The 26,790-nt window shown below is 41.9% G+C and overlaps 1 protein-coding gene across 2 annotated transcripts in view; it reads right to left on the reverse strand.

The window, feature by feature from the left end:
* The window catches only part of B3gntl1 (UDP-GlcNAc:betaGal beta-1,3-N-acetylglucosaminyltransferase like 1), an 83,849-nt gene extending 60,086 nt beyond the window's left edge, over positions 1 to 23,763 (reverse strand). Inside the window, exons 1-4 of one of the 2 annotated variants that reach the window (XM_004655023.3) lie at positions 23,677 to 23,763; positions 19,533 to 19,649; positions 19,346 to 19,445; positions 4,800 to 4,864 (exon numbers count right to left, since the gene is read on the reverse strand). In XM_004655023.3, coding sequence (XP_004655080.2) covers positions 4,800 to 4,864; positions 19,346 to 19,445; positions 19,533 to 19,649; positions 23,677 to 23,724 — 330 coding nt within the window. In that variant the 5' untranslated portion in view covers positions 23,725 to 23,763. Of the gene's footprint in view, positions 1 to 4,799; positions 4,865 to 19,345; positions 19,446 to 19,532; positions 19,650 to 23,676 lie in introns of those variants that run through there. The other variant, XM_045159200.1, reaches the window with a different exon arrangement.
* Between the last annotated feature and the right edge of the window lie 3,027 nt (positions 23,764 to 26,790).

The raw sequence follows: 26,790 nt of genomic DNA on the forward strand, positions 1-26,790 counted from the left end.
TCCAGGTAAGTCTGGTGAGAAATGCTAAAACAAGAACACTTGCAGTTATCTTTTAATTGGTGGGGCAAACACCCAATCAGAAACAGGTTATGGGAAGAAAGTGTTGATTGCAGGGGAAGCTTTATCATGGTGAAGAAAGCTGGTTCACTTAATCATACATCCATTGCAGAGACAACAGCCAACACCAGCAAGCATGAGATGACTCTGAATTCATATCTAGGGCTGGAAGGAAGAGCCACCCTCATTAGCACACTTCTTTCAGCAAGGTTCCACAGGCCCTGGTCCACACATTTCTAAGAATCCAGAAGCCCAATCCATGTAATTACTTCTATACATACATAAAGACTATTATTTTGGACTGGGGGGATGGCTCAGAGGTTGAAGATGCAAGCTTGCAAAGCCCACTGGCCCAGGTTCAATTCCACAGTGCCCACATAAAGTCAATGTGGTACATGCATCTGGAGCTCATTTGCAGTGGCTAGAGGCCATGTGTGCCCATACTTTCTTTTTCTCTCTCTCAAATAAAGTATTTAAAAAATAAAAAATAAAAAACTACACTGTTGAGGGCTGGAGAGATAGCTTAGTAGTTAAGGCACTAGTCTACAAAGTCTATGGACCCAGGTTCATTTCCCCAGTACTCATATAAGCCACATACACAAGATGGTGCATATGTCTGGGGTTCGTTTGCAGTGGCAGGAGGTCCTGGTGTGCCAATTCTCTCTCTCTGCTTCTCTTTCAAATAAATAAATTAAAAACTTTTTAGCATGGCGGTGCATGCTTTTAATCCCAGTACTTGGGAGGCAGAGGTAGGAAGATCACCATGAGTTCAAGGCCACCCTGAGATTACATAGTAAATTCCAGGTCAACCTGGGCTAGAGTGAGACCCTACCTTGAAATACCAAAAAAAAAAAAAAAAAAAGAAAAGAAAAAAGAAAAGAAACTACATTTGGGGGATGAGGAAATGGCTCAGCACTTAAGGCATTTTCTTGCAAAGCCTAATGGCCCAGGTTCGATTCTCCAGTGCCCACATAAAACCAAATGGGCAAAGTGGCATATGAATCTGAAGTTCATTTGAAGTGGCAAGAGGCCCTGGCATTGTTCATTTAAAAGCCAGACTTGCTGGGCATGGTGGTACATGCCTTTAATCCCAGCACTTGGGGGGCAGAGGTAGGGGGATCACTGTGAGTTCGAGGCCAGTCTGGGACTGCATAGTAAATTCCAGGTCAGCCAGGGTAGAGTAAGACTTTATCTTGAAAAAAAGAAACAAAAACAAGGCAACAACAAAACAGCTAGACGCTTGTTTGCTTTCCTCTAGTCTACAAGTTTCCAAGAATGACAGAAACAATCCAGATGATTTGACAGTGTCCAGTAAAAAGTGGAACTGTAGTTCTTAACAGGAACTTAAGGATCTGACTGTTCAGGCCTCCCGACGGCTGTTTATAGGATCTGAATATGACATTTAAAAAGGCCTATAGGGCTGGAGAGATGGCTTAGTGGTTAAGCCCTTGCCTGTGAAGCCTAAGGACCCCGGTTCGAGGCTCGATTCCCCAGGACGCATGTTAGCCAGATGCACAAGGGCTGCACGCGTCTGGAGTTTGTTTGCAGTGGCTGGAGGCCCTGGCGCGCCCATTCTCTCTCTCTCTCTTTCTCTCTATGCCTGTCACTCTCAAATAAATAAATAAAAATAAACAAAAAAATTTAAAAAAAAAAGGCCTATAAACACTCACTTGGGTTCCAACCAATGTCTCTATTGTAGGCTGAAATGCAAAAGCATAGCAAATGAGACCACTCACCCACCAGGAACTCCTGTCGGGAACTATGGTTACTAAACCCCTGCACAGAGTGTACTTACATTCACTTCCCAGGAAGCATTCTTGGTGGCCAGAAGGCAGAACCGCAAGGATCCTTAAGAAGTTACCTTTCATCCTCTGAACTCTGCTGGCAGCCACTCCCCTCTCATCAAAGCCACTATAGTCTCCACAGGTCCAACCCTTATCATGGCAGACTTTCTCCTAAGCCAGGCTTATGAAGTGAACAGTGGGCTGGACTTCAGCAGAAGCCATATCTAGCTCCTCTGTAACTCCTGGAGTGACATGTGTATAGTATCCTCCTATGTTTTTTTTTTTTTTTTTAATTTGAGAGTGACAGACAGAGAGAGAAAGACAGATAGAGGGAGAGAGAGAGAATGGGCACGCCAGGGCTTCCAGCCTCTGCAAACGAACTCCAGACGCGTGCGCCCCTTGTGCATCTGGCTAACGTGGGACCTGGGGAACCGAGCCTCGAACCGGGATCCTTAGGCTTCACAGGCACGCGCTTAACCGCTAAGCCATCTCTCCAGCCCATATCCTCCTGTTTTAACATCATCCACATGACCACCAAGAAACTTTCTTGTGCACAAAGCAAACCCAAGCACAAGGTGCATCCATATTATTTCATTCTGTTCACTCACAAAAACTAGCTGGCAGATTCATAACAGTCTTCTTTTGAGCCACAGGGACATGTACTGGTCTGACCTCAAACTATCATTAGATCCCTCCAAAATTATCCTTTCACCACTCTTTTTTCTCTGGGCCCTTTTCTCTTTGGCTATGTCTTCTGCATTTCTTATTTTAGCTACAAATACCCACTAAAAGAGTGATAAAGTCTGAAAATATAAGGTGGTGTCTGTGTGTCCATAATGAACACTAATAGCAGAGTCTCTGACTTTCTAGGTACTGCTGGCCCCTTAAGACAAGGGACCAGCTAACGCCTCCCAGAGTGTGAAACAGGAACCCCCAAGAGTCTGTAAGGTGATGGTTTTTTTTTTTTTTTTTTTGGTAAGGAGCTGGAGAGATAGCTTAGCAGTTAAGGTATTTGTCTGTGAAGCCTAAGGACCCAAGCAAGGACCAGGTTTGCTTCCCCAGTACCCATGTAAACCAGATGCACAAGGTGGCACATACATCTAGTTTGTTTGCAGTGGCTGGGGGCTTGGCATGCCCATTCTCTCTCTCTCTCTCTAAAATAAATAAATAATAATAAATGACAATATTTAAAAAGGGAATAAGGGCTGGAGAGATGGCTTAGCGGTTAAGTGCTTGCCTGTGAAGCCTAAGGACCTCGGTTCAAGGCTCAGTTCCCCAGGTCCCACGTTAGCCAGATGCACAAGGGGGCGCACGCGTCTGGAGTTTGTTTGCAGAGGCTGAAGCCCTGGCGCGCCCATTCTCTCTCTCTCCCTCTATCTGTCTTTCTCTCTGTGTCTGTCACTCTCAAGTAAATAAATTAAAAAAAATTAAAAAGGGAATAAAACAACAACAAACCTGGACTGGGTTGGGGAATTGGCTCAGGAATTAAGGGCACTTGCTTGCAAAGCCTGATAGACCAGGTTTGATTCCCAAGTAGCAAAAAAAGCCATATAAAGTGGTGAGTACATCTGCAGTTTCATCAAGAACCCTGGAATGCCCATATTATCTGTCTGTCTGTCTGTCTCTCACTATCAAATAAATAGATTTTTTTTTCGAGGTAGGGTCTCACTCTAGTTCAGGCTGACCTGGAATTCACTATGTAGTCTCAGGGTGGCCTTGAACTCACAGCGATCCTCCTACTTCTGCCTCCTGAGTGATGGGATTAAAGGCGTGCTTCACCATGCCCGGCCTAAATAGACATTTTTAAAAAGACAGAACCTGGATGCTCCACAGAAGAAAAATTAAGAAATTAAGGTACTTCAACCTAAGAAAATATGGCAATAGGGATCAAAGAGGCAGGGGCAGTGGAGCAGAAGCACAACACATTGAGGGGGCCTGGGGAGTGATCTGGGAGCCATATGTCTGACAGGCAGGTTCACCTGGCTAGCAAATATACACAACCGTGAATCTAACAAGTATCCAGATTAGCAGAGATTATTAGTAATGGAGGAGCAGAGCTGAATGAATATGACATGAAACTGTTATTTTGTAAAGAATTAATTTTGGCCAGGTGTGGTGGCGCACTTCTTTAATCCCAGCACTTGGGAGGCAGAGGTATGAAGATCACAGAGAGTTCGAGGCCATCCTAAGCCTATACAGTGAATTCCAGGTCAGCTTGGACTAGAGTGGGACCCTACCTTAAAACCCCCCTACAAAAAAAAATTAATTTTGCTCAGGTAGAAGCTGAGCACATAAAGGCCCTAAGCATGCTGACCCATGGGAGATTGGGCACAGGAAGACAAGAGGGAAGAAGGTTCTCACAACTCACCTTATAGACTAAGAAGTCAGTGGGCAGCATAGACTATGCTAACTTATCTTTGTTTTGTTTATATTCTCTGTGGTGCAATTTTATATTTTTACATAATCTTATTCATCATTAATTAACTAATTAAATGTTAAGGCAAATAAGCAACAACAGCTCATTAAGCTTGACTTTCTTATGCATGTGTGAGAACATATTTGTATATGTGGAATGCACATACAGGTGTGCTGCACACATGTGGAGGCCAGAAGACAACCTCTGTCATTCCATAGGAACACCATCCATCATTTTGAGACAGGGTCTCTCAATGGCTTGGAGCTCAACACTTAGGCTACACTGGCTGGCCAGTGAGCCCAGGGATCCTCCATCCTCTGCCTCCCCAATGCTAGGATTATAAGTGTACCACACTATACCTGCATTTTTATGTGGGTTCTGGTGATTGAATTCAGGTTCTCAGGCTTTTGAGGCAAGCATTTTACCATCTATCTTTCTATCTCATACCATAATATATCATAAAATTGACTTTTAAGAACTACTTAAAAATGCATGATCATTATTCAACCATTAGCCATTAGAAATAAAACAGAGCTACTTACTGAATCCAAAAAGCAAAGGTAAGACCCTGTGCTCTGTACGACTGCTTGATTTTTAGAATATCCAACTGTTGGGTAAAAGAGAAAGAGGCTCTTTTATAATTCAATTTTCAATATGATAAAGTTAGTTACACTTTAAGATAACCAGGGACTTTTGCATTTCTATCAAAAAGTCAGGTTGGATTCTGAAGGAACATAATTAAGAAAAAAAAATTGGGCAGAAGTACCCTTGGGGGTGGATAATGCTATACCCAGAAGCTATAAGTTGTTACAGGCAGATCCTAGTGCCAAGGGTGGGATACCTTGCAGTGAGCTGTTGGTCAGGAAGGCCCTGAGGCCCCCAAAATAACACAGAGTATTGCTAAGGCTCTTGGTTGCCCACCAGAACTAGATGGTAAGACCCTACTTCTAAAGATACCACAAGCTTCAGTTGCAGGACACTGAGCAATCAAGCATCCTCCCTGCTGACCAGCTGCCATAATGCTAGAAGTGCTACGCAGCCTGCTGAGAGCAAAAAGAAAAGTCATCAAAAATCTTAACCAGTAAAAGATCTTGCAAGTTACATAACTGGCCAGCCTGGCAAAAGATGCTAACCAGTGCATTAGTGGTATGTCTGTTACAGGGGAAAACAACTGCTCTTGAGGTCTGTTCCACAGGAAGGAATTCAAGCCTGATACTGAAAACCTAGTCAGAAGCCTATGACTGGTCATAAGCTTTAGGGTGGAAGCTGCTACTGTTGTTTGTCTAAGTGGCTATATTATGCCACCAAATTGCCCTATAAATATTTGTTATGTCTATATATTAGTGCTGCTCTCACTTTTGGCCAAAGAAGTTTCTTTTTCAGATGGTGGTGACTACTGGGAAGACTCAAAACTTGCAACATGTTGAGCATTAACAGGTGAACCATCTCAATTAAATGAGACAACTCTATCATACTCTCCAAGGCTAAGGGATCATTGTAGAGGAGGTAGTAGAAAGAATGCTAAGAGCCAAAGGATGGGGAGGTATGCTTGGGAACACTGTCTTCCAGACACAAAGTGGTGTTGCATATATGACCTCACAGCAACTGCTATTATCTGCAAAAGACCTGTATAATACTGGGTCCATCAACATGTGTCATGGATGAAGAGAGCAAAGAAGGGGGAAGCCAGGCATGGTGGTACACACCTTTAATCCCAGCATTCAGGAGGCAGAGGTAGGAGGATTGCTATAAGTTCGAGACCACCCTGAGAATACAGAGTTAATTCCAGGTCAGCCAAAGCTAGAGTGAGACCCTACCTTGAAAAAAACAAAAAAACAGAAAAAAAAAGAAAGGGGAAAAAAGACATCAAAATAGAAGAAGAAATAGTTGAAAGAAGAGGGGGTTAAATTAAGGGGGAAAGAAAGGAATATGATGGGAGGGGATTATGAAAATTTTAATGCTTTTAATTTTAAAATGGTAAAAAATCCTTTCTTTTAAGGATATTACAACAGCTGAGCTGAAGTTAAACAATGACCTACAGTAACTGCCAAATGAATGGCGCTGAAAAGGGATAAGATGAAAGACAAAATTATCACTGCAAAGGGAATCAAAGAGGGAAAAATACTAGAATTTAAAACAGAATTTCCAACAGTGCAGGACAGACCACCGGAGAATACCTGGTAGTTCAGGAAACACTTATGTTTGCAGGGAAGCATGAGCTGCTTGTAGGAACTGATGTCAGGCAGGGAAGGCTTAAGATCACTCTGTGAGTAAGGCACTCACAGAGGCTTCAAAATAGGAGCACTGTACAGAAAGTGACACATGTTGAACTGGAAGCCAAGGGCAGGTGCATAATAGGAAGTTTAGTCCAGAAGAGGGCACAAGTGAAGCTTTGAGGAGCAAGAAGCCTGTCCCTAGAAAAGAGGCTGCCAACACCCGAATCACATTAGATTAGATGCCACCAAGAAAAGGCACACAAAGAAAAACAGATGTGTGTGGAGTTGAAACAATAAATCTCTTGGGTATTCCAAGTTAAGAAAAGCTGAAGAAAACTGTCAAACCCAAAAGAACACCAGCCAACTGTGCATTTCAGCCAACCATGACACTCCTCCACTTTCTGTTATAAGAAGGGAAGAGGTCTCCCACATGGTTTGTTACTGCCTGGCACAAGAAAACCCCAGTAGGGGACAATGTTGTGACCAAGAAGTAAGATAGGAAACAGTCCAGCCCATGCTCTCAAGGAGCCAGCCCAAAGCATCACCCTTTTGCAGGGCTTTTACAAGGTAGCAGTTTTATTTCTAGCATTAAACCCTAGAGCTTAGCTAACCCAAACCAGTTTTTTAAATGACCCTAAAGAACCATAAAGGTATAAGATGGGCATGGTAACACATACTTTTAATCCTAGCACTCAGGAGGCAAGGGTAGGATGATTGCCATGAGTTTGAGACCAGCCTGAGACTACACAGTGAATTCCAGGTTAACCTGGGCTAGAGTGAGATTGTACCTCAAACAAAGAAAAGAACCATAGGTATAAATAAAAGTAGAAGGAAATGACCAGGGGAGGCAATATTACTCAATATCAGGAAACCTGACCATCCTTGTATAGCAAAGCAAACAGAGAGTACCTCACAGGAACATCAACCACGGAGTTGCTTGCAAAAATGGAACACAAGCCAGGCATGGTGGCACAAGCCTTTAATCCCAGCACTCAGGAGACAGAGTAAGAGGATCCATGTGAGTTCGAGGCTATCCTGAGGCTAAATAGTGAATTCCAGGTCAGCCTATCTGGAGCAAAAAAAAAAAAAAAGGAAAACAGAGACATACTTTTTACATGATTGTTGAAATTATCAATTCTATTCCAAAAGTGGCTTATTGAAGTCAGGTTTTATGACAAAAAAAATGAACCCCTGAATTTGTATATGACAGTAAATGTATCTCGCTGAGAACACCAGAAGTTTCTCACAATGAATCTTGTGTTTGGCAAAGACAAGGAATTTGCTTTAATATTATTGCCTTAAAGAAAGTCAAATATTTGTGTGGGGACTCCATGTGTAGGGAGATCAGTTCCTTTGTGAGGGGAGCTGGTTGCCATGGTCACAGCAAGAAAAAAAAAACAGCTTTGAGTAGATATTAACATTCCTCACTCCTGGAGAGGAGCAATGGAACTGTGCTTCTCTGACTTTAGCAAGGGCCACATTATGATGATATGAAATCATAATAAATAAGTCCTAACCCATTAAAAAAAAAACCAGACCTTTGGATCTATATTATCTAATGGATAATATAATACATCCTATTTAATCTATTGCAGGAAAATTTGCCCTTCTATAGAACCACATGGACTCCATTGTACCACTGTGCCACAAAAGAATGTCATTAATTCTCACTCAGTTCCTCTGGCTTTACGTGGATTCTGGGGATCTTACAGGTACTCCTGCTTGTAAAACAAGCATTTTATCCACTGAGCATCTCTTTAGCCCAAGAAGAAAATGTTTTAAAGGGATTAAAAACTAGCATGTAAATAGAAACCAAAGAAAGAATTGCTGTAGAAAAAAAAAAAAAAAGATTGTCAATGGCTCCACAGGGTTGTGACACTCAGGAAATTGAGGACCTATGTGTAGCAGTGGCTTTAGCTCCTTCTGAGTCAACACCAACCATGTTTACTATGAGTAGTTCTGTATTTATAATTCTGTCAACACTACTGTTATAAGTTCTGAATATTGGAATTTACCTATTGACAAAACATGTAACACAAGAGTTACAGTAAATTCAACAAGTCTTGACAATAGAACTATAACATAATAACAAAGGAACCAGGGAATATGTGGTCCCATTGCCTCTGAGATGGAGACTATTCACTGTAGACCCTTCCTCACCACACTGCCACATTTCAAGCAAATGTTACCTATTTGAAGCAGACATTTATTTGTGAAAATAAGTAAATGATTTTTGTTTGGTGGTCTATGAAGTCAGTTCATATTCTATGGATGGTGACACGTAGGTATAGCTTAGCTTCCTCTGGTCTCAGCCTCCTTATCACAGTCTCTAGTTATCACTTGTTTCAGGAGCAGTTAGGACTCTGCCCCTACTAATGTGACTGTATACCATCCTTCTATACTTCTTTTTCAAGCAAAAATATAAAAAGAAATGAAAACTAAACATAAAAAGAGTATAATATCTATTCAGGATTAGACTATCTACATAGAAAGTCCAAGATAATATGTAAAAATACCAGAGGTGGAAGAAGAGGTGAAGCTGGGAGAATGGAGAGCTCCAGTCAGGGACTGGATGGTGCTCTCAGGTAACTCACTGCCCATCTGTACAGCACAAAGGGAATTATTACACATACACAGAAGGCTGCCCACCTCACCTGTTCCTTCTCTTCTCCCTGAGCACCTGGAAAAGGGAAATGAACATCAGGAAGAAGGGAGGAAAGAAGGCAAATAATGGAGGGAAAGAAGGGAGAGGCAAAACAGAGCAGGGCAGGTAGGCAAAGAGTTACAGGCTGGCTCCCTAAGGGGCAAGCTCATCTGCATGGGAAGGGGTGGAGTCAGCAAAGGTAGAAAGGAAATCATACTTGTGATGTGGGGGCTCATTACTCTTAGTGCTACCTGTCAACATTCATACTTGCTAGAGGAATATACATAAAAGCTAAATAATCCATTACTATAAGAAATATTTCTAGAAGTTCTCCAGGCAGAAGGAATACAGTAAAACAGGAATCTTCTTCTGCATAAAGAAATGGAGGGTGCTAGAAATGGAGCATATGATAAAATATAAGTAATATTCTCTTTTTGTTCAAGTCTCTTTCAAAGAGTATGGACCATATAAGTTCAATTAGTGACAGTGTGCTAAGGATTCACAATCATTTAAAGTAATGTATGGAGTAGCAGCAGAGGTCACAAGGGAACATGCTCCAGGTTCTGATTCTATATTGCACACAAACACTTAAAGGGAAGTAAGTTCAAGGCATACGCCATAAATTCTGGTCAGCCACTAAAATACCAGAACAAGGAGTTAGGGCCAATAATCAACAAAAGAAATAAAATGGCAAAAGAATGTGACTGGAATTGTGCTTCCACATAACAGCATAAGGTGTTCTGTTCTCCAATAAAGCTGGTGAGAAGTATTCTTTAATAACAACATGTACAGTCTCTGGAAATGGCTCTAAGGCATACAGCCAATGAAGAAATCATTATCCAACAAAATCTACCAAAACTCAGTAAGCACAGTGAATGGCTATGGTATAGACTGAGACCATTTTCCCTCTCACAGCAGAGCAAGGTAGAAGCAATAGGTAACAGGGACACAAGGCTGTGTTTCCTGGCTACTACATGCAGGAAGGACAGAACACCACCCACATTTCTCATCCTGTCTCAGGTACCTGCTGTTAACTAAGTCCCAGATGAGCTAGCTTGAGCACTGAGGGCTCCTACCTGCTCCCTAGCACACTCTCTTGGATGAAGGCTCCTTCTATCTTGACAGCGGTGTCCCAGAGGATACTAGAACCCTGAGTGTCCTTGCTTTGGCTCCTGGGGCAGGCATATTATGTGGAGAGGCAAGTTGAGATGACACTGGGGTCACTGTCCTATCAGTCATAGGCCCTTATCTCCTAAGAAAAGCTTAGGCAGAGGGGAGCTCCCACTGTCCCAGCACAGAGCTATGACTGGAGCATCTGCCCAAGAGAAGCAAGCTTAGCAAAACAAAGGCAAGGACACAGACCTTTCTTGCAGCACTATGAAAAGATCCAAGCCTAGTTTCTTTAAAAAGAAGTACAGAAATAGTGGGAACAGGCATCTAAGAGGAGCCCAGTGGATTATCTGCAGTTGCTGACAAACTTCAGGCTGCCCAGAGAGTTTGACACAAGCCAAAGAGACAGTTGGGAAGAGCCCTCCTAAAAACAGAAAAACTTCAAACACTGAATTTAGACTTTCTCTATAGCTTTGCTATGGCACCATGGAAAACAAAACATCAGCAGCTACTGCAGCTAAACAGCATGATGTGGTCAGAGAAAGAGGCTAACAGCTCAGCCAAGACCAACTGACATCCCAGTGACCTGCCTCTGAGAAGCATCAAAGCCACCCAGCTATTCACCAAACAGGTAAGTGATATTAGTAACAAGCATGGAAGCAGCAAGGTATACTGTGAAGTATTATCTAAACTGTCAGTGTCCAGCAAAAACCGGGAGACATGCAAAGAAACAGGAAAGCATATTCTATACTTTGGACAAAGGAGAGGCAGAAACAACTTCCCATGAGAACATCCAGATATCAGGTTTAAGGCACAAATTCAGAGCAGCCATTATTAACATATTCAAAGCGAAGGAAATCATGATTACAAAAATAAAAAAGCCTTAAAAATGCCATAACATAAAAAAGTATTAATAAAAATAAAGAATTAAGAAACAAGAACCAAATAAAAATTCTAAAGCTGGAAGTACATTATAGAAGTTGATTTTTCCAGAGTATATTTATATTGGCAGAAGAATTAGGAAACTTGAAAATAGAAAAATAAAGGTCATGAAACCTGAAGAACAGAGAGGAGAAAAAAATCAAGAAAAACAGAGAACATGGACCACAGTAAGCATACCAGATACATAGATGTGAAGAGAAGGAGAGAAATAAGTAGGAAAAAAACAACTGAAGAAATAAATTAAAACATCCTAGATATATCAAAAAGCTAAAGGAACTCCAATTAGGTAAAAACCAAAAGAATCACAGAGTGAAAATACCAAAAGACATGGAGAAAAAAATTGATGACAAGAGGGAAATGACTTGTCACTTACAGGGGACTCTCAATGAGGCTAACAGCTGACAATAATTATAAAACCACATACCTCTTATCAGAATCATTGAGTAAATGAGACAAAACAAAGCTAGGTCTTTGAAGAAATCAAAATAGCTAGACTAAGAAAAAAGGCAAAAGGATTCAAATCACCAAATTGAGGAACAAGAGTGGGCATATTACAGCCAACCATAATGACAGTCTGCAGGGTTAAAAGAGGATGCTATCAATTAACCAGAAAGAAATTGGCCTTGCTATCCATGACCTCACAGTGCCTAGCATTATCTTCACAAGACCTTCATAATAGAAGGAAAAGATGATGACATCAAAATAAAAGAGGGACTAATGGAGAGGGAGGGGATATGATGGAGTGTGGATTTGTGAAGAGAAAAGTGGGATGGGGAGAGAATTATCATAGTTTATTGTCTATAGGTATGGGAACTGTCAATAAAAAGGAACAAAAAAAGAGGATGCTATCAACACTACATTTTGGCAAACTAGGTGACCTGGGTGAAGCAAAGAAGAAACCCTGGGAAGTACAAACCAAAATGTGACTCAGGAACAAACTGACTCAAGAACAAAAACCACCCAACAAAGAAAAAAAACCCAGCCTATCAACATTTCATGATGGATGGGGGAGTGGCTCATGAGGCCTTTACCCCTCCATAAGGAGTTAATAGTTGCTGGGGAAAGGGAATTTTTCTTCAATGATGTATTCTCTAGTAAACGGTCCATGATCTAATAAATAGCTACCCACCCATGATCATGCAAGCAACCTTAATTAAAATGAGATATCAAAGTATAACTGGGACTAGTTAGGAAGAAGAAAGCATTCAACAGGAGGGGGAGGGGACAAGAGAAGGTAATGGCGGTGAATATAACCAAAATACATTATAAATATGTATAAAAAATTCAAATTAGGGCTGGAGAGATGGTTTAGCAGTTAAGGCACTTGCCTGTGAAGCCTAAGGACCCATGTTGACTCCCCAGATCTCACTTATCTCAGACGGGCAAGGTGAGGCAAATGCACAAGGTTGCACATGCGCACAAGGTGGTGCATGTGTCTGGAGTTCAATTGCAGTGGCTGGAGGCCCTGGCATGCCAACTTTTTCTCTCTCTTTAATAAAAAAGCCACACCATAAAGATTAAAATTAAAACCACTGAATTAACAGCAAAAAAAAAAAAAACATAGAAAAAAGGATTTAATGGCTTCACCAGTGAATCCTACCAAACACAAAGAATTAACACCAGTAGTTTCCAAATGATTCCAAGAAGAAGAAGACATCCTCTCTTCCTAAGTTTTCCCACAAGCCAGTATTATTGAATCCGAAGCCACAAGGATATTATAAGAAGTAGAGACTATTCACCAATATCCCTCATGAACATACATGCAAAAACCCTTAAAAAGACACTAGGAAATAGAATCCAAGAATATATTAGAAATATTACATACCATGGTCTTACATATGAGTAGTTGTGTGATGTGGTCCTCTAAGCAAAACAACTATTGCTATCTTTACCAGAAGCAGCTACAACAACACACATAAGACTCCTCAGATTGAGATTGTCAGCATTCTTCCATGAAAAGAGAGAGGCAAGGAAGGGATCATCAGACCTACAACTGGGATCTCAGTGCCAGATGTATGCAATGACACACAAAGTATCATGGTCATGGCCTTGGGTGAATATAGAGTATATAAAGGGTAGAAAATCATTTAAGCAGCTATAAGGAGGTTGTCATCATGCTAGGATGAGACATTTTGATGCTATGGCTGCTTTGAGGCCTCCACACTCCTGTAAGTAATCCTCACCCATGCTCCATAAGGATGCCCAATAAACTCACTGGTTTGCTAGGGTGAACTCTGTTGGAAGAGTTCATGCAATAGTAGTTAAACACAGGATATCATCAATGTAATAGAATGGAGGAAAAAAACTAATTGACTATCTCAAAATGATACAGAAAAAGCATTTGACAAATAAAATGCTTTGGTATAAAAAAAAAACACTCAATAAACTAAACAGAAGAGGACTTCCTCAGTTTGTTAAAAGGCATTCCTAAAATTCGGAGCTAGCATTATATTCAACAGTGGAAGATGAAAAACTTTTCCCTAACATCAGGATGACAGCAATGGCTACTTTTACTACTTCTGTTTAATATTTCGCTGAAAATTTTAACCATAGCAATTAAACTAGAAAAAAAAATTAATCAAATCAGAAGCCAGGCATGATTATACATGTCTGTAAGCATAGCACTCAGGATATAGAGCAGGAGGACCATAGTTCAATGATCCAATACCCTATGCTATATAAAAAGTGAGTTCTAAGCCAGCCTAGGCTATAAGGCTCACTCCCCCACCCCCAAAAAAAATTTAATTGGAAAGGAAGAAGACAGTATTTCTGCTTACAGATGGCATGGTCTTAAAAAAGAAAAAGAAAAAAAAAGCTAAACCAAACATGGTGGTGCATGCCTTTAATCCCAGCACTCAGGAGGCAGAGGTAAGAGGATCACTGTGAGATTGAGGTCAGCCTGGAACTACAGAATGAGGGCCAGGTCAGCCTGGGCTAGAGTGAGACCCTAACTTGAAAATAAGCAAACAACAAAAAAAGCTATTATAGGGCTGGAGAGATGGCTTAGCGGTTAAGCGCTTGCCTGTGAAGCCTAAGGACCCCGGTTCGAGGCTCGGTTCCCCAGGTCCCATGTTAGCCAGATGCACAAGGGGGCACACGCGTCTGGAGTTCGTTTGCAGAGGCTGGAAGCCCTGGCGCACCCATTCTCTCTCTCCCTCTATCTGTCTTTCTCTCTGTGTCTGTCGCTCTCAAATAAATAAATAAATAAAAATTAAAAAAATAAAATGAAATAAAAAAGCTATTATAGCTAATAAATTTAGCAAAGTTGTAGGATGCAGTATCAACAATAAGAAAAAGCATCTGTCTGTATATCTACTAAAATTAAGCAGTCCAGTAGGAAATTTAGAAAGCAATCCACTCAACTGAGAACATACCTCAGTGGCAGGGTATTTGTTTGCATATACAAGATAGAAGAATGGTCAGAAAAGTTATTACAAAGCTACAATTGTCCCAACTGTGGTACTAGCATAAGGATGACCACAAATACCAACCAATGTGATAGAATAGTCTAGAAGTAAACACATACACTTATGATTAATTGATTTTCAATAGAAAAATGATAGTCTCTTAAATAAATGCTGTTCAAACAAGATATAATATCTACCAACAAAAGAATAAAGTTAGACCCTTACCAGCTACTATTTATAAAAATTAATTCAAAATGGATTAAAGACTAAATATGAGATCTAAATGGATAAAAATCTGGAGGAAAAAAAACAGGGATAAGTCTTCATAATCTTAATTTGGCAATGGTTTTTTTAGATATGACACCAAAAGGTATGCCACAAAAAGTTGTGGATTTCATCGAAATTATAAACTTTTGTGCACTAAAAGAGAATAAAAAAGACACACAGAAACTGGGCATGGTAGTGCATGCCTTTAATCCCAGCGCTTGGGAGGCAGAGGTAGGAGGATCATGGAGCGTTCGAGGCTACCCTGAGACTACATAGTGAATTACAGGTCAGCCTGGGCTAGAGTGAGACCCTACCTTAAAACAACAACAACAAAGAGACACACAAAAATGTGAGGAAATTTGTACAAATCATACATCTAGTAATGCTCTAGCATGCAGAATATATACATGGCTTGTACAACTCAGCAATGAAAAGACAAATGAGGGCTGGAGAGATGGGCTCAGTTGTTAAAGGTGTTTGCTGGCAAAGCCTAACAGACTAGGTTTGATTTCTTAGTACCCACATAAAGTCAGATATACAAAGTTGAGCATATGTCTGGAATTCATTTGCAGTGGTAGGAGGCCCTGGCACATCCACACTCTTTCTGCCTCCTCCTCAGATAATGAAATAAAAATACATTTGGGAGCTGGAGAGATCACTTAGCGGTTAAGGCTTTAAGGCTCTTGCCTATAAAGCCAAAGAACCCAGGTTCAGTTCCTCAGGATCCAGATAAAGCCAGATGCACAAGGTGGTGCAAGAGTCTGGAGTTCATTTGCAGTGGCTAAAGGCCCTGGTGTGCCCATCCTCCCTCCCTCAAATAAATAAATACATACATACATACATACATACATAAATAAATCTAAAAAATCATTTTAGGGCTGGAGAGATGGCTTAGTGGTTAAGGCACTTGCCTGCAAAGCCAAAGGACCCAGGTTTGACTCCCCAGGACCCATGTAAGCCAGATATACAAGGTAGCACATACATCTGGAGTTTGTTTGAAGGCTAGAGGCCCTGGTGTGCCCATTCTCTCTCTTTCTCTCTCTATCTGTTTCTCTCTGTGTGTTTATTTGATTCTTTCTCTCTCAAAGAAATAAATTAAATTAAATATTTAAATAAAAATTAAATTAAAAGATTCTTTTAAAAAAAGACAAATGAAGGCTGGGGAGATGGCTTAGTGGTTAAGATGCTTGTCTGCTAAGCCTAAGGATCCAGGTTCAATTCCCCAGAACCCATGTACATACTGCAAATGCATCTGCAATCTGTTTACAGAGGCTAGAGGCCCTGACACACCCATTTTTTCTTGCTTTCTCTCTGATAAATAAATAAATAAATAAATAAATAAATAATATTAAAAAAATTTTAGCCGGGCGTGGTGGTGCACGCCTTTAATCCCAGCACTCGGGAGGCAGAGGTAGGAGGACTGCTGTGAGTTCGAGGCCACCCTGAGACTACATAGTGAATTCCAGGTCAGCCTGGGCTACAGTGAGACCCTACCTCAAAAAGAAAAAAAATTTTTTTAAAGACAAATGAGGGCTGGAGAGATTTCTCAGTGGCTAAGGCACTTGCCCGAAAAGCTAAGGACCCTGGTTCAATTCCCAGTACCCATGTAAACTCTGATATACAAAGTGGCACATGCATCTGGAGTTCATTCGTTTGTTGCAGTGGCTAGACCTGAGTGCCCATTCTCTCTCTGGGCTCCCTCTCTCAAATAAATAAATAAAATAAAATAGACAGGCTTTTAAGAAAATTGCCTTAAAAAAAAGACAAATGACCCAAGACAACAATGGGCAAAGATTTCAATAGACACTTCTCAGATGATACACAAATGGCCAACAAGCTCATGAAGGAGGCTCACCATCATTAGTCACTGGGAAATTCAAACAAGCCCAAAATGAGATACTCACATTCATTCAGTTGACTATAATAATAATAATTTTAAAAGAAAACAATGGCCAGGCGTGGTGGTGCATGCCTTTAATCCCAGCACTTGGGAGGAGGCAGAGGTAGGAGGATTGCTGTGAGTTTGAGGCCACCCTGAGACTACATAGTGAATTCCAGGTCAGCATGGGATACAGTGAGACCCTACTTCAAAAAAACATAAATAAATAAAAAGAAAATAACTAGGGCTAGAGAGATGGCTTAGTGGTTAAGGCATTTGCCCACAAAGCCAAAGGACCCAGGTTCGATTTCCCAGGACCCACGTAAGCCAGATGCACAAGGTGACACATGTGTATGGAGTTTGTTTGCAGTGGCTGGAGGCCCTGACGTGCTCATTCTCTGTCTCTTTTCTCTCTTTCTCTCTCTCCTTGCAAATAAATAAATAATATTTAAATAAATAAATAAATAAATATTTGAAGAACAAAAACAAAACAACAACCAGTGCTAAGATAGGGGAAACTGGGACTACTAGGAGAATAAAAGAGTACAGGCACCACAGACAATAGTCTGACTTTTCCACAAAATGTTAAGTATAAAATTATAGTATTTGCTGGCTGTGGTGGTGCACGCCTTTAATCCCAGCATTTGGGAGGCAGAGGTGGGAGGATCACCATGCATTCGAGGCTACCCTGAGACTACATAGTTAATTCCAGGTCAGCCTGGACTAGAGTGAAACCCTACCTTGATAAACAAAAAGAAACAAAAATTATAGTATAATCCAGAAATTCTCTTCCAAATGTTCAAACAAAAACTTGTACATAGGGGCTGGAGAGATGGCTTAGTCATTAAGGTATTTGCCTGTGAAGCCTAAAGACCCAGATTCAATTTTCTAGAACCCACATAAGCTAGATGCACACAGTGGCACATGCATCTGGAGTTGGTTTGCAGTGGCTAGAAGCCCTGGCATGCCCATTCTCTCTCTGTCTCTCTTATAAATAAATTAATGAAAAAAATTTAAATGTGTACATAAATATTTGTACTGGCACCATTTACAAGAGTTTTTCAGAAAGTGAAACAACCTAAATGTCCATCAATTGATGGGTGAATAAACAAAATATGGCAGGTTCATATAACTGAATTATTCTCCCATAAGAATAAAATACTGATACATACTACTATAGCTGAACATCAAAAACACTGTACTTCTCTCTCTTTCACTTTCTATGGCTCTTTTTCTCTCTCAAATAAAAAAAAAAAGAGGCTGGAGAGATTGCTTAATGGTTAAGGTGTTTGCCTGCAAAGCCTAAGAAATCATGTTTGAATCTCCAGGTCCCACATAAGCCAGACTCAGTGACAAAAGCACTCGATGTCGCACATGCACACAAGGAGCCACACATGTCTGGAGTTTGTTTGCAGTGGCTGAAGGCCCTGGTCACTCATTCTCATACTCTCTCTCTTTCTCTCTCTCTCTCTCTCTCTCTCTCTGCTTCTTTCTCAAATAAAATAAAACATTGGGAGGCAGAGGTAGGAGGATCACCATGAGTTTGAGGCCACCCTGTGAATACAGAGTGAATTCCAGGTCAGCCTGGACTAGAGTGAGACCCTACCTCGAAAAACCAAAAGAAAGAAAGAACAAACAAACAAACAACAAAATAAAAATGAAAAACACTGTACTTAATGAAGTAAACCAGTTTCAAAAGAGCACTACTATGACTGCATTCAGATGAAATGTCCAGAATAGGCAAATCCATAGAGACAAAAAAATACATTGTTTGCCTTTGACTGTAGTAACCTGTACACTTAAGAGAATGCTGTACACTGAGTTGCTATAAAATAACAAAAATTTATCACTCACATTCCATGTGATGGAAGTCCAAGATCAAGGCACTAGCAGATTGGTGTCTGGGGAAGATTGCTTCCCGGTCCATTGAGGTATCCTCACACAGGATAAAGTTTGTGGTGGTTTGAATATGAAATGTTCCCCACAGCCTAATGTGTGTGTGATTAAGCCTCATACTCAATCCCAAACTGGTAGTCTTTGTGAGGTAAAGCCTTCCTGGAGGTGTGACTGGACCTTGAGATTTATTAGTCCAGACCTACTGGACATGCAGTAGCTAGCTCACTCTTGCTGCTATCTCCCAGGTTATGTGACAAGATGAGATAACCAGCCTGTGTTATGCCATGCTTTGAAACTTGCCCTCAAGACTATAAATGGAAATAAACCCATTCCTTCCATACACTGCTTTTGGCTGGGTGTTTTTCCTCAGCAACAAGATGGTAACTGCAATTAAGGGTGAAGGACTATCTGGGGTCTCTAATATAAAGGCATTGATCTCATTCATAAGGCTCCAGTCCCATGACCTCATACTTTCTAAAGGCTCCACTACCTAACACCTGTACATGAGATGAAGCTCCAACTATGAATTGAGAGGTGATGTAAGCATTCAGACAACAACAAAACTGTACCCAAAAATGAGAGACTGAATTCCAGTTGGTTCTTAGTGGACAGCAGACCTAATGATCACCAGGATCTATTTTCCCAGGATCGGAGTAATTTGAAACCATTTAAGTTTGTAAGTTAATAAGAAACCATGCATTACAATTTAATAAAGTAGATATGTTACCTCCTCGAGGAGAAGAAGAGTCATGGCCTCCAATGACCACAGGAATGCCAAAATCTTCCAGCTTTACTTTCCACTTCTCAATGATGGTCATAGACTTGTCCTGCAAGATTGCCATTGCAGGTCAGGAACCTTCCCTTAAATGGGATTTGTAGACAGCTGAATCACTTAAAAGAAGGCCCATAAATACCTTGCTGGCATCATTAAAAACAGAGAGCTCCATGGTGCCTTCAAAGTCCTGCTGTAAAACAGACCTCAAACACTCATCCAACCACTGCTCAGCGTTGCGTACTGGGAGGATAATAGACTGGAATTCAGAGAAATGTGTTAACAAACAACCATGAAGAACTACATTCCCTCCCCACTTCTCTGAGGTATCTTCAGTATCCCCTGGCCTACAGGAAGTTCAGACAGCCCTTTAGAAAGGGCATATCTGACAAAGCAAAGATATCCACTCTTCCCCTCCAAACTCTTCACATTCTTTTGTTCCATAAAACTTATCCTGTCTTAGGTTTCCCTGAACTTTCAGATGCTTTTGAAAGGGGAAAAACCCAGAAAGTATTAAACTGTTGCCTAACTCATTGGTAATTTTTTTTTTAAGCTTTTTTTGAGGTAGGGTCTCACTCTAGCTCAGGCAGGCTGACCTGGATCTCACTCTGTACTTCCAGGCTGGCCTTGAACTCACAGTGATTCTCCTCTTCTGACTTCCAAGTGTTGGGATTAAAGGCATGCACCACCATGCCTGGCTCATTATTTTTTAAATTTTTTTTGTTTATTTTTATTTATTGATTTGAGAGCAACAGAGAGAGAAAGAGGCAGACAGATAGAGAGAGAATGGGTACACCAGGGCCTCCCAGCCATTGCAAACGAACTCCAGATGCATGTGCCCCCTTGTGCATCTGGCTTACATAGGTTCTGGGGAATCAAGCCTTGAACCAAGGTCCTTAGGCTCCACAGGTGAGCACTTAACTGCTCAGCCATCTCTCCAGCCCCCCTGGCTCATATTTTTAATCAAAATGCAGAAGAATCCTCATTCTGGTTAAACAGGCATTTGTGCATCTCCCACTCATGAGAAAAACCCAACATGTGCTAGGTTGCAGACATAGCTTTAGAGAAACTGCAAGAGTGAGCCCTTCATTCTCCTGCAAGAGTCAACCTGGGCCAAAAGTACATGTCGGAGCTCTTTCTCTTTGTTCTATACTTGAATTCAGGGAGTCCAGAAAAGTCAAAAGTTTGTAAGTAGTATGGAATAAAATCAGTAAAACTTGATAGCAATGGAACCATCATAGGAATGTTTTTTCGAGGTAGGGTCTCACTCTGGTCCAGGCTGACCTGGAATTAACTGTAGTCTCAGGGTGGCCTTGAACTCACAGCGATCCTCCTACCTCTGCCTCCCAAGTGCTGGGATTAAAGGCGTGCGCCACCACGCCCGGCTTAACCTTACTTTATTATTTATGGCATTTCAAATACAATTTCTTTTTGTTGATCTCTGGGTCCTCTCCAACCCTTTTCCCCTTTCCCCTTTACTTCCTTCCTCATTGTTATTTCCTTCCTTCTGTTTACATGTCACAAGTATTCTTTTACCCATTCCTCCCACCTCTTCCAGTTCCTATCTTTATATTCACTTTTAAAAGTTATTTTTAAAATACTTTATATATTTGAAAGAGAGAAAGAGAAAAAGAAAATGGGTGCAGCAGGGCCTCTAGTCACTGAAAATGAACTCTGTACACATGTGCCACCTTGTACATCTGGCTTATGTGGACCTTGTGGAATTGAACCTGGGTCCTTAGGCTTTGCAGGCAAGTGCCTTCACCAATATAGGTTTTTATTTTATTTTTTTTAGAAATCTTTTTTCGACACAAGCCCAACAGACTGGCCATTTTTGCTTTTATGAGAGAGTGAGAGAGAGAGACAGAGAGAGAGGAAGGAGGAGGAGGCGAAAGAGGAGGAAGAAGAAGAAGAGGGAGGAGGAAGAAGAGAAGGAGCAGGAGGAAGAAGAGGAGGAGGAGGAGGGAGGAGGGAAAATTGGCACACCAGGGTCTCCATCCACTGCAATCAAGCTGTAGACACATGTGCCCTCTTATGCACATGTACAACATTGTGCACTTTTGTCACTCTGCATCTGGCTTATGTGGGACCTGGAGAGTCGAACATGAGTCCTTAGGCTTCATAGGCAAGCACTTTACCTGCTAAGCCATTTCTCCATCCAGAAATCTTTTTTAAAAAATTTATGAATTTATTGGAGAGACAATGGACATACCAGGGCCTACAGCCACTGCAAACGAACTCCAGACACATGCCATCTTATGCATCTGTCTTAGGTGAGTCCAAGGGCTTGTACCTGGGTCCTTAGGCTTTGTAGGCAAGCAGTTAAAACTGCTAAGCCATCTCTCCAGCCCTAAAGAAATCTTCTATATTTGTAATTATTTATTTATTTGAGAGAGAGAAAAGAGTGAGAAAGTATATGGTGTTACAGGCCTCTTGCTACTGCAAATGAACTTCAGATTCATGGACCACTTTGTGTGTCTGGCTTTACATGTATTCTAGGAAATTGAACCCAGGCTTACAGGCTTTACAAACAAGCACTTTTACAAGCTGGGCCATCTCCCAAGCCCTATGTGCATAGGTTTTATCCACACGTGTTCCCCTATATGTACATTCTTATAGATACTACAAGTAGCAGATAAATAGATGATGAAAATGTGGTACACAATGAATGGAATTCTACTCAGCAGTACAGAAAAATGAAATTTGCAAGAAAATTAATGTATCGGGAGAGAATCATATTAAATGACTAAAATGCAGAAAGACCAAAATCACATGTTCTCTCTGATATGTTGGTCTTAACTTGGAATTGCCTTAATTTTTAAATTTATTTATTTATTTATGGGAGAGGCAATAGAGAGATAACAGGCATGCCAGGGCCTCTAGCCACTGCAAATAAAATCCAGATGCATGTGCCACCTTATACATTCGGCTTACATGGGTACTGAGAAATCAAACCTGGGTCCTTAGACTTCATAGGCAATCGCCTTAAACCATAAGCCTTCTCTCCAGCTTGAACTCTCTTAATTTTATATGTCATAGTAAGCAATAAAGAACAGCCACAGAATTTATAGTCAGCTGTCACCCTTGAGTTAATGTCCAGATCAATAAAAGTAGACAAGTTTCTGGACAAGAAAACCAATGGGTCATACATGTATGTACATATATATAACATAGACAACATCTACATAGATCTCTAAGAAAGCATCTACATATAGACAATATCTACATGGAACTCAATAGAAAACATCTATAGCTAATATATGTATCTATACCTAATATACTTAATAAATAATATTGATACATAATACAGATGTGATTATTAAACCCAAATATGATTATGAAAAGCTTATAAATAGTGAAGACACAATTCAAGTTCTCTACATAAGAAACTTTGAGAATGTGACTCAAAAGTGATATTCAATCTTCTTTGTCCTTGAAACCAGTTCCCTCAAAATTTACTTACATTTTATTTATTCATTTATTTAATTTATTTATTTATTTTAGGTTTAAGGACTGAACCCAGGGCCTTTTGTCCGTCCATGGTAAAGTACATCTCCAGACCTTTGAATTTACTTTGTAAAGGAAAATAACATTTTTATCTTTCTCAAGATCTACAAGATAAAATGTGGAGATGTGTGTGATGGCACCTGCTTGTAATCCCATATGGGAAGTGAAGGCAGGAGGATTAGCTCAAGGTCATACCTCTGGTACTTAGGGAGTCGGGAGGCCAACCTGAACTACATGTGATCTGTCTCAAAACACACACACACAAAAAGGTGTGAATTTCCATCAAAGATGGGCCTGTGCCCAGTTTCAGGAAATCTGACATAAAAAATACAAGCCAAGGTTGGAGAGATGTCTTAGCAGTTAAGGCGCTTGCCTGTGCAGCAGGTTCGACTCGTCTCCGGAACCCACTTAAGCCAGATGCACATAGTAGCACATGCATCTGGAGTTCGTTTGCAGTGGCTAGATCCGCCCCCCCCCCCGATTAATTAATTAATTAAAAAAATACACGCTAGTCAATGTTGAACCTATGGAGCAAGGCTACACTTTCCTTGGCCCTGTTCTGACTCTGCCCGGAGAGGGTGCGGGAGTGCCGGCAGGTTAGATGGGCCGAGTACCCCGCAGCCTGTCACCCAGAGAACCCCACGGCTTCACGTGGGCAGCACAGTCTGAGGAAGACGAGCGCCCAGTGACCAGGGAAGACCGCTGCTAGGCGCGACTCCAGTTAAGGGTGGAGAAGGGAGGGCACGCGGCGCAGGGCCTGTCGTACTGGCGGCACCTACCACCTGAGCCGGCGGGCCAGGGACAGCGGGCTCACAGGGACGCTGCATGGCCGAGCAGGCGCGGCCGTGTGCACACGCGCACTGGCGTTCAGCCGAGGCGGGACGCGCAGCTCCGCTGGCTCCGCCCTCCAAGATGGATGCGTCCCTGCGCCAACAGAAAGCGGCGACGTATTCTTCCCGCCCTCTGCGCTACCTGAAGCCTGTCCTAAGGGATCCACGTGTCTCTTCGCCAATCAAAAGTAGCTTCGTCGCGTCCCGCCTCCCGAGCCAAGGGCTGTGCCGGCTGGCGGGCGGGAGTCGCTCTAGGCTTCTTGCCTTGTAGGCGCTCGGTGGTGGCCGATTGTCTTTGTGTTTGGCCTGCGTGACTTCTGGGACCTCACCTTGATTAAGGAATTGATACATTGATGGAGACAGTCGCAAACTGCAATGCGCAGCAAAAGCGAGTGTTATGAAAATACTTCTTGCGGTATTTCTCATAAGAGCCATCATACTTTGTCCGAAGGTTGTGACTTAAAACTCCAAATCAAGCCTGGCGTATTGGCGCACGCCTTTAATCCCAGCACTCGGGAACCAGAGGTTGAATTGCCGTGAGGCCACTCACACTAATTCCAGGTCAGCCTGGACTAGAACGAGCCTCTTTCTGGAGAAAAATTTAAAAAAAAATAAAACCCCAAAGATCCAAACCAAGACGGGTGTGGTGGTGCACGCTTTTAATTTCAGCTCAGGAGACAGGTAGGAGGATCGCTGTGAGTTCCAGGAACATAGTGAATTCTCGGTTACTGTTGGCTAGAGCGAGACCTTACCTAAAAAAAAAAAAAAAAAAAAAAAAAAAAAAATCCAAACCAGATCACTCGAAGTGGGCTTGTGTAACAGAAAAGAAAATGGCAATAGGTTTCAAGAAAGAATAAAAAGGACCAATATGTCTGGATTTGAAATTTAAGAGCTGCATAGCAGCTCCTATGATGCTGGCACAAAAGGCAAAGCCTCATTGCAGGTGGCATGACATAGGCATTGCTGGACACAAGTGAGAATCTGCCATGGGTACTATCAGCAAAGGCTAAGCTGTTGCCTTAAAGCAAAAGCTCGACAGGCTGTCATGACAGCTCAAGCTGGGAGAACTCCAATATGCTTTACCAGTTTCCAAATGAAATAGACATCAACCAAACTCCAGCTGACTTCCCCTTCAAGGATGCTGTTGGAAGTCAGCAGGGCCTGGACTGTGGGGAACTATGCATGGTGACCAGCACATCCCCAAGAACTCTCCAATCCTCCAGTAGAAAACAGGCTGCTGTACATGAAGCTCCATCTTCTCTACTGTGTCACTAGTTTAAAGGCTGGTTGTACCTCACTCTTCAGATTTAAGACCTGTGGCTCATGATATTTAGAATTGTAATCTAAAGGACAAAGGTCTGATGTAGACATGATCACACAAATTCAATATTTTGTTTGCACATGCTTCTAGAATCCAAGCCTTGGGATTAGAGTTCTACAAGGCAACCCTGTGATATATTTGGAGAATGAGTCCTGTGTGGTGTGTGCCTGACTCAGTATACCAAACCCATCACTGCCCTACAGCAGAGGGTCAAATTATCCAGGAGAATAAGGTTTGGACTAGCACCATGGGAAAGCAGGTGGGTGGGGGTAACTGGCTTTCCCTCTCCCACAGTGATGCCCATTTCTCCTTTGTTCACTACTCCACATCAGCCATTCTCTTTGAATGTGACCACTTTCAGCCCCAAAGGGAAGACCCTTTTGGAGCCCACCAACACTTCCTATTACCTAGTACAGTCATTGGTCTGGACAGCCCCTGTGCTGTTTGGGTTCTGACCTCCCTGGACCATACACCATCATTTCTGAGGAGATGGCTTCCTTCTCTCATGGCACTGCTAAAAGCCACAAGCAGTTGTTTGAGGATTTTGTAGGAGTTCCCAGGGCCATGGGTAGTTCCTGAGAAAGGAAAGTCAAACCTGTGACGCAGATCCTGCACTCTGTAACAGTCTACAGATACCTGAAAAAGTATCTCATGGCAGATGATGAGGCAGCTCTGTATGGCTCCCAGGGGGACAGCAAGACCCCACCCAGAGCCACAGCCTGACTTCCTTCTGATTTTCTCCAGATCCACTGTAGGAAGGGATGAGGTTGCTATGGCAGGAAACATTTAATGAGCAAAGGCAGGCATTTTGGGTTGATTCCATGTCAGCATTATGCATCATGTATTTGTCTTGGCCTAGATCCCCACCAGCACAGAAAGCAGAGCCTGAGTTAGGTTTGTTCATTGGGTGCTTCTGTTTTCAGGAAACTGAAGAGGCTATGATGACACAGAGAAGGAGAGGAGGCCAGGACATGTGGACTCCTGTATGCTGTCCACACAAGAACTGGGCCCCAAGCCTTTCCTACTCCCTGGAAAATTGTCCACCTGAGCAAATAAACTGTAATCCTTGAGTCTGAGGCTGAGTTGCTTCTCCTGTGGCCAGTGAAGGATTCACAGACGTGCCAATCTTTGGGCTCATCTAGCCAGATAAGGTACTCTCTGGAATCGGGATGAAGACATGAACATAGGGTGGGCCTGGATGAGCTGAGGAATGAAACAAAAAGAAGCATAGAAGTAGATTGACCTCCAGTGGGACATTTCAAGCAAAAGGAACTACCCTGTTGAACACTTAGTCCTTGAAGGTGGTTCAGAGGAATCAAAAGCCAGCTGTCCCTGTAGTTCCTGAAAAATTCAGGGGTGGATGCCAGGTGATTTCAGAGCTGCATCTGGGTACATTATCTGGCTGACTTGGGCAGCTTGGGCAGAACAACTCTGTTAAATGACAATGTCCTCCCTCTGGGGGGAAGCAGCAGTAAGCCAACATGACTGTCAAAGTTGGTGATCTTAAGAAGCTACTAGCCTACACCCAAGACAAGATTTCTCCCTAGAGACAACCACCTCAAGAATTTCCCTGAATTCATGGAAGGAAGACACTTTCCAAGAAGAAAGCTTCAGTATTGAACAACTTGTAGTTCTACTACACAGGACATGCTAGAACATGCTTATTATAACCGTCTTTGGTCCAGAGCTATAATGGTCTACAGAAGAGGCTGCTTCTGGACAGGAGCCTGGGATAGAGAGTG

This window comes from Jaculus jaculus, chromosome 9, assembly GCF_020740685.1.
Source record: "Jaculus jaculus isolate mJacJac1 chromosome 9, mJacJac1.mat.Y.cur, whole genome shotgun sequence".
Taxonomy (NCBI): domain Eukaryota; kingdom Metazoa; phylum Chordata; class Mammalia; order Rodentia; family Dipodidae; genus Jaculus; species Jaculus jaculus.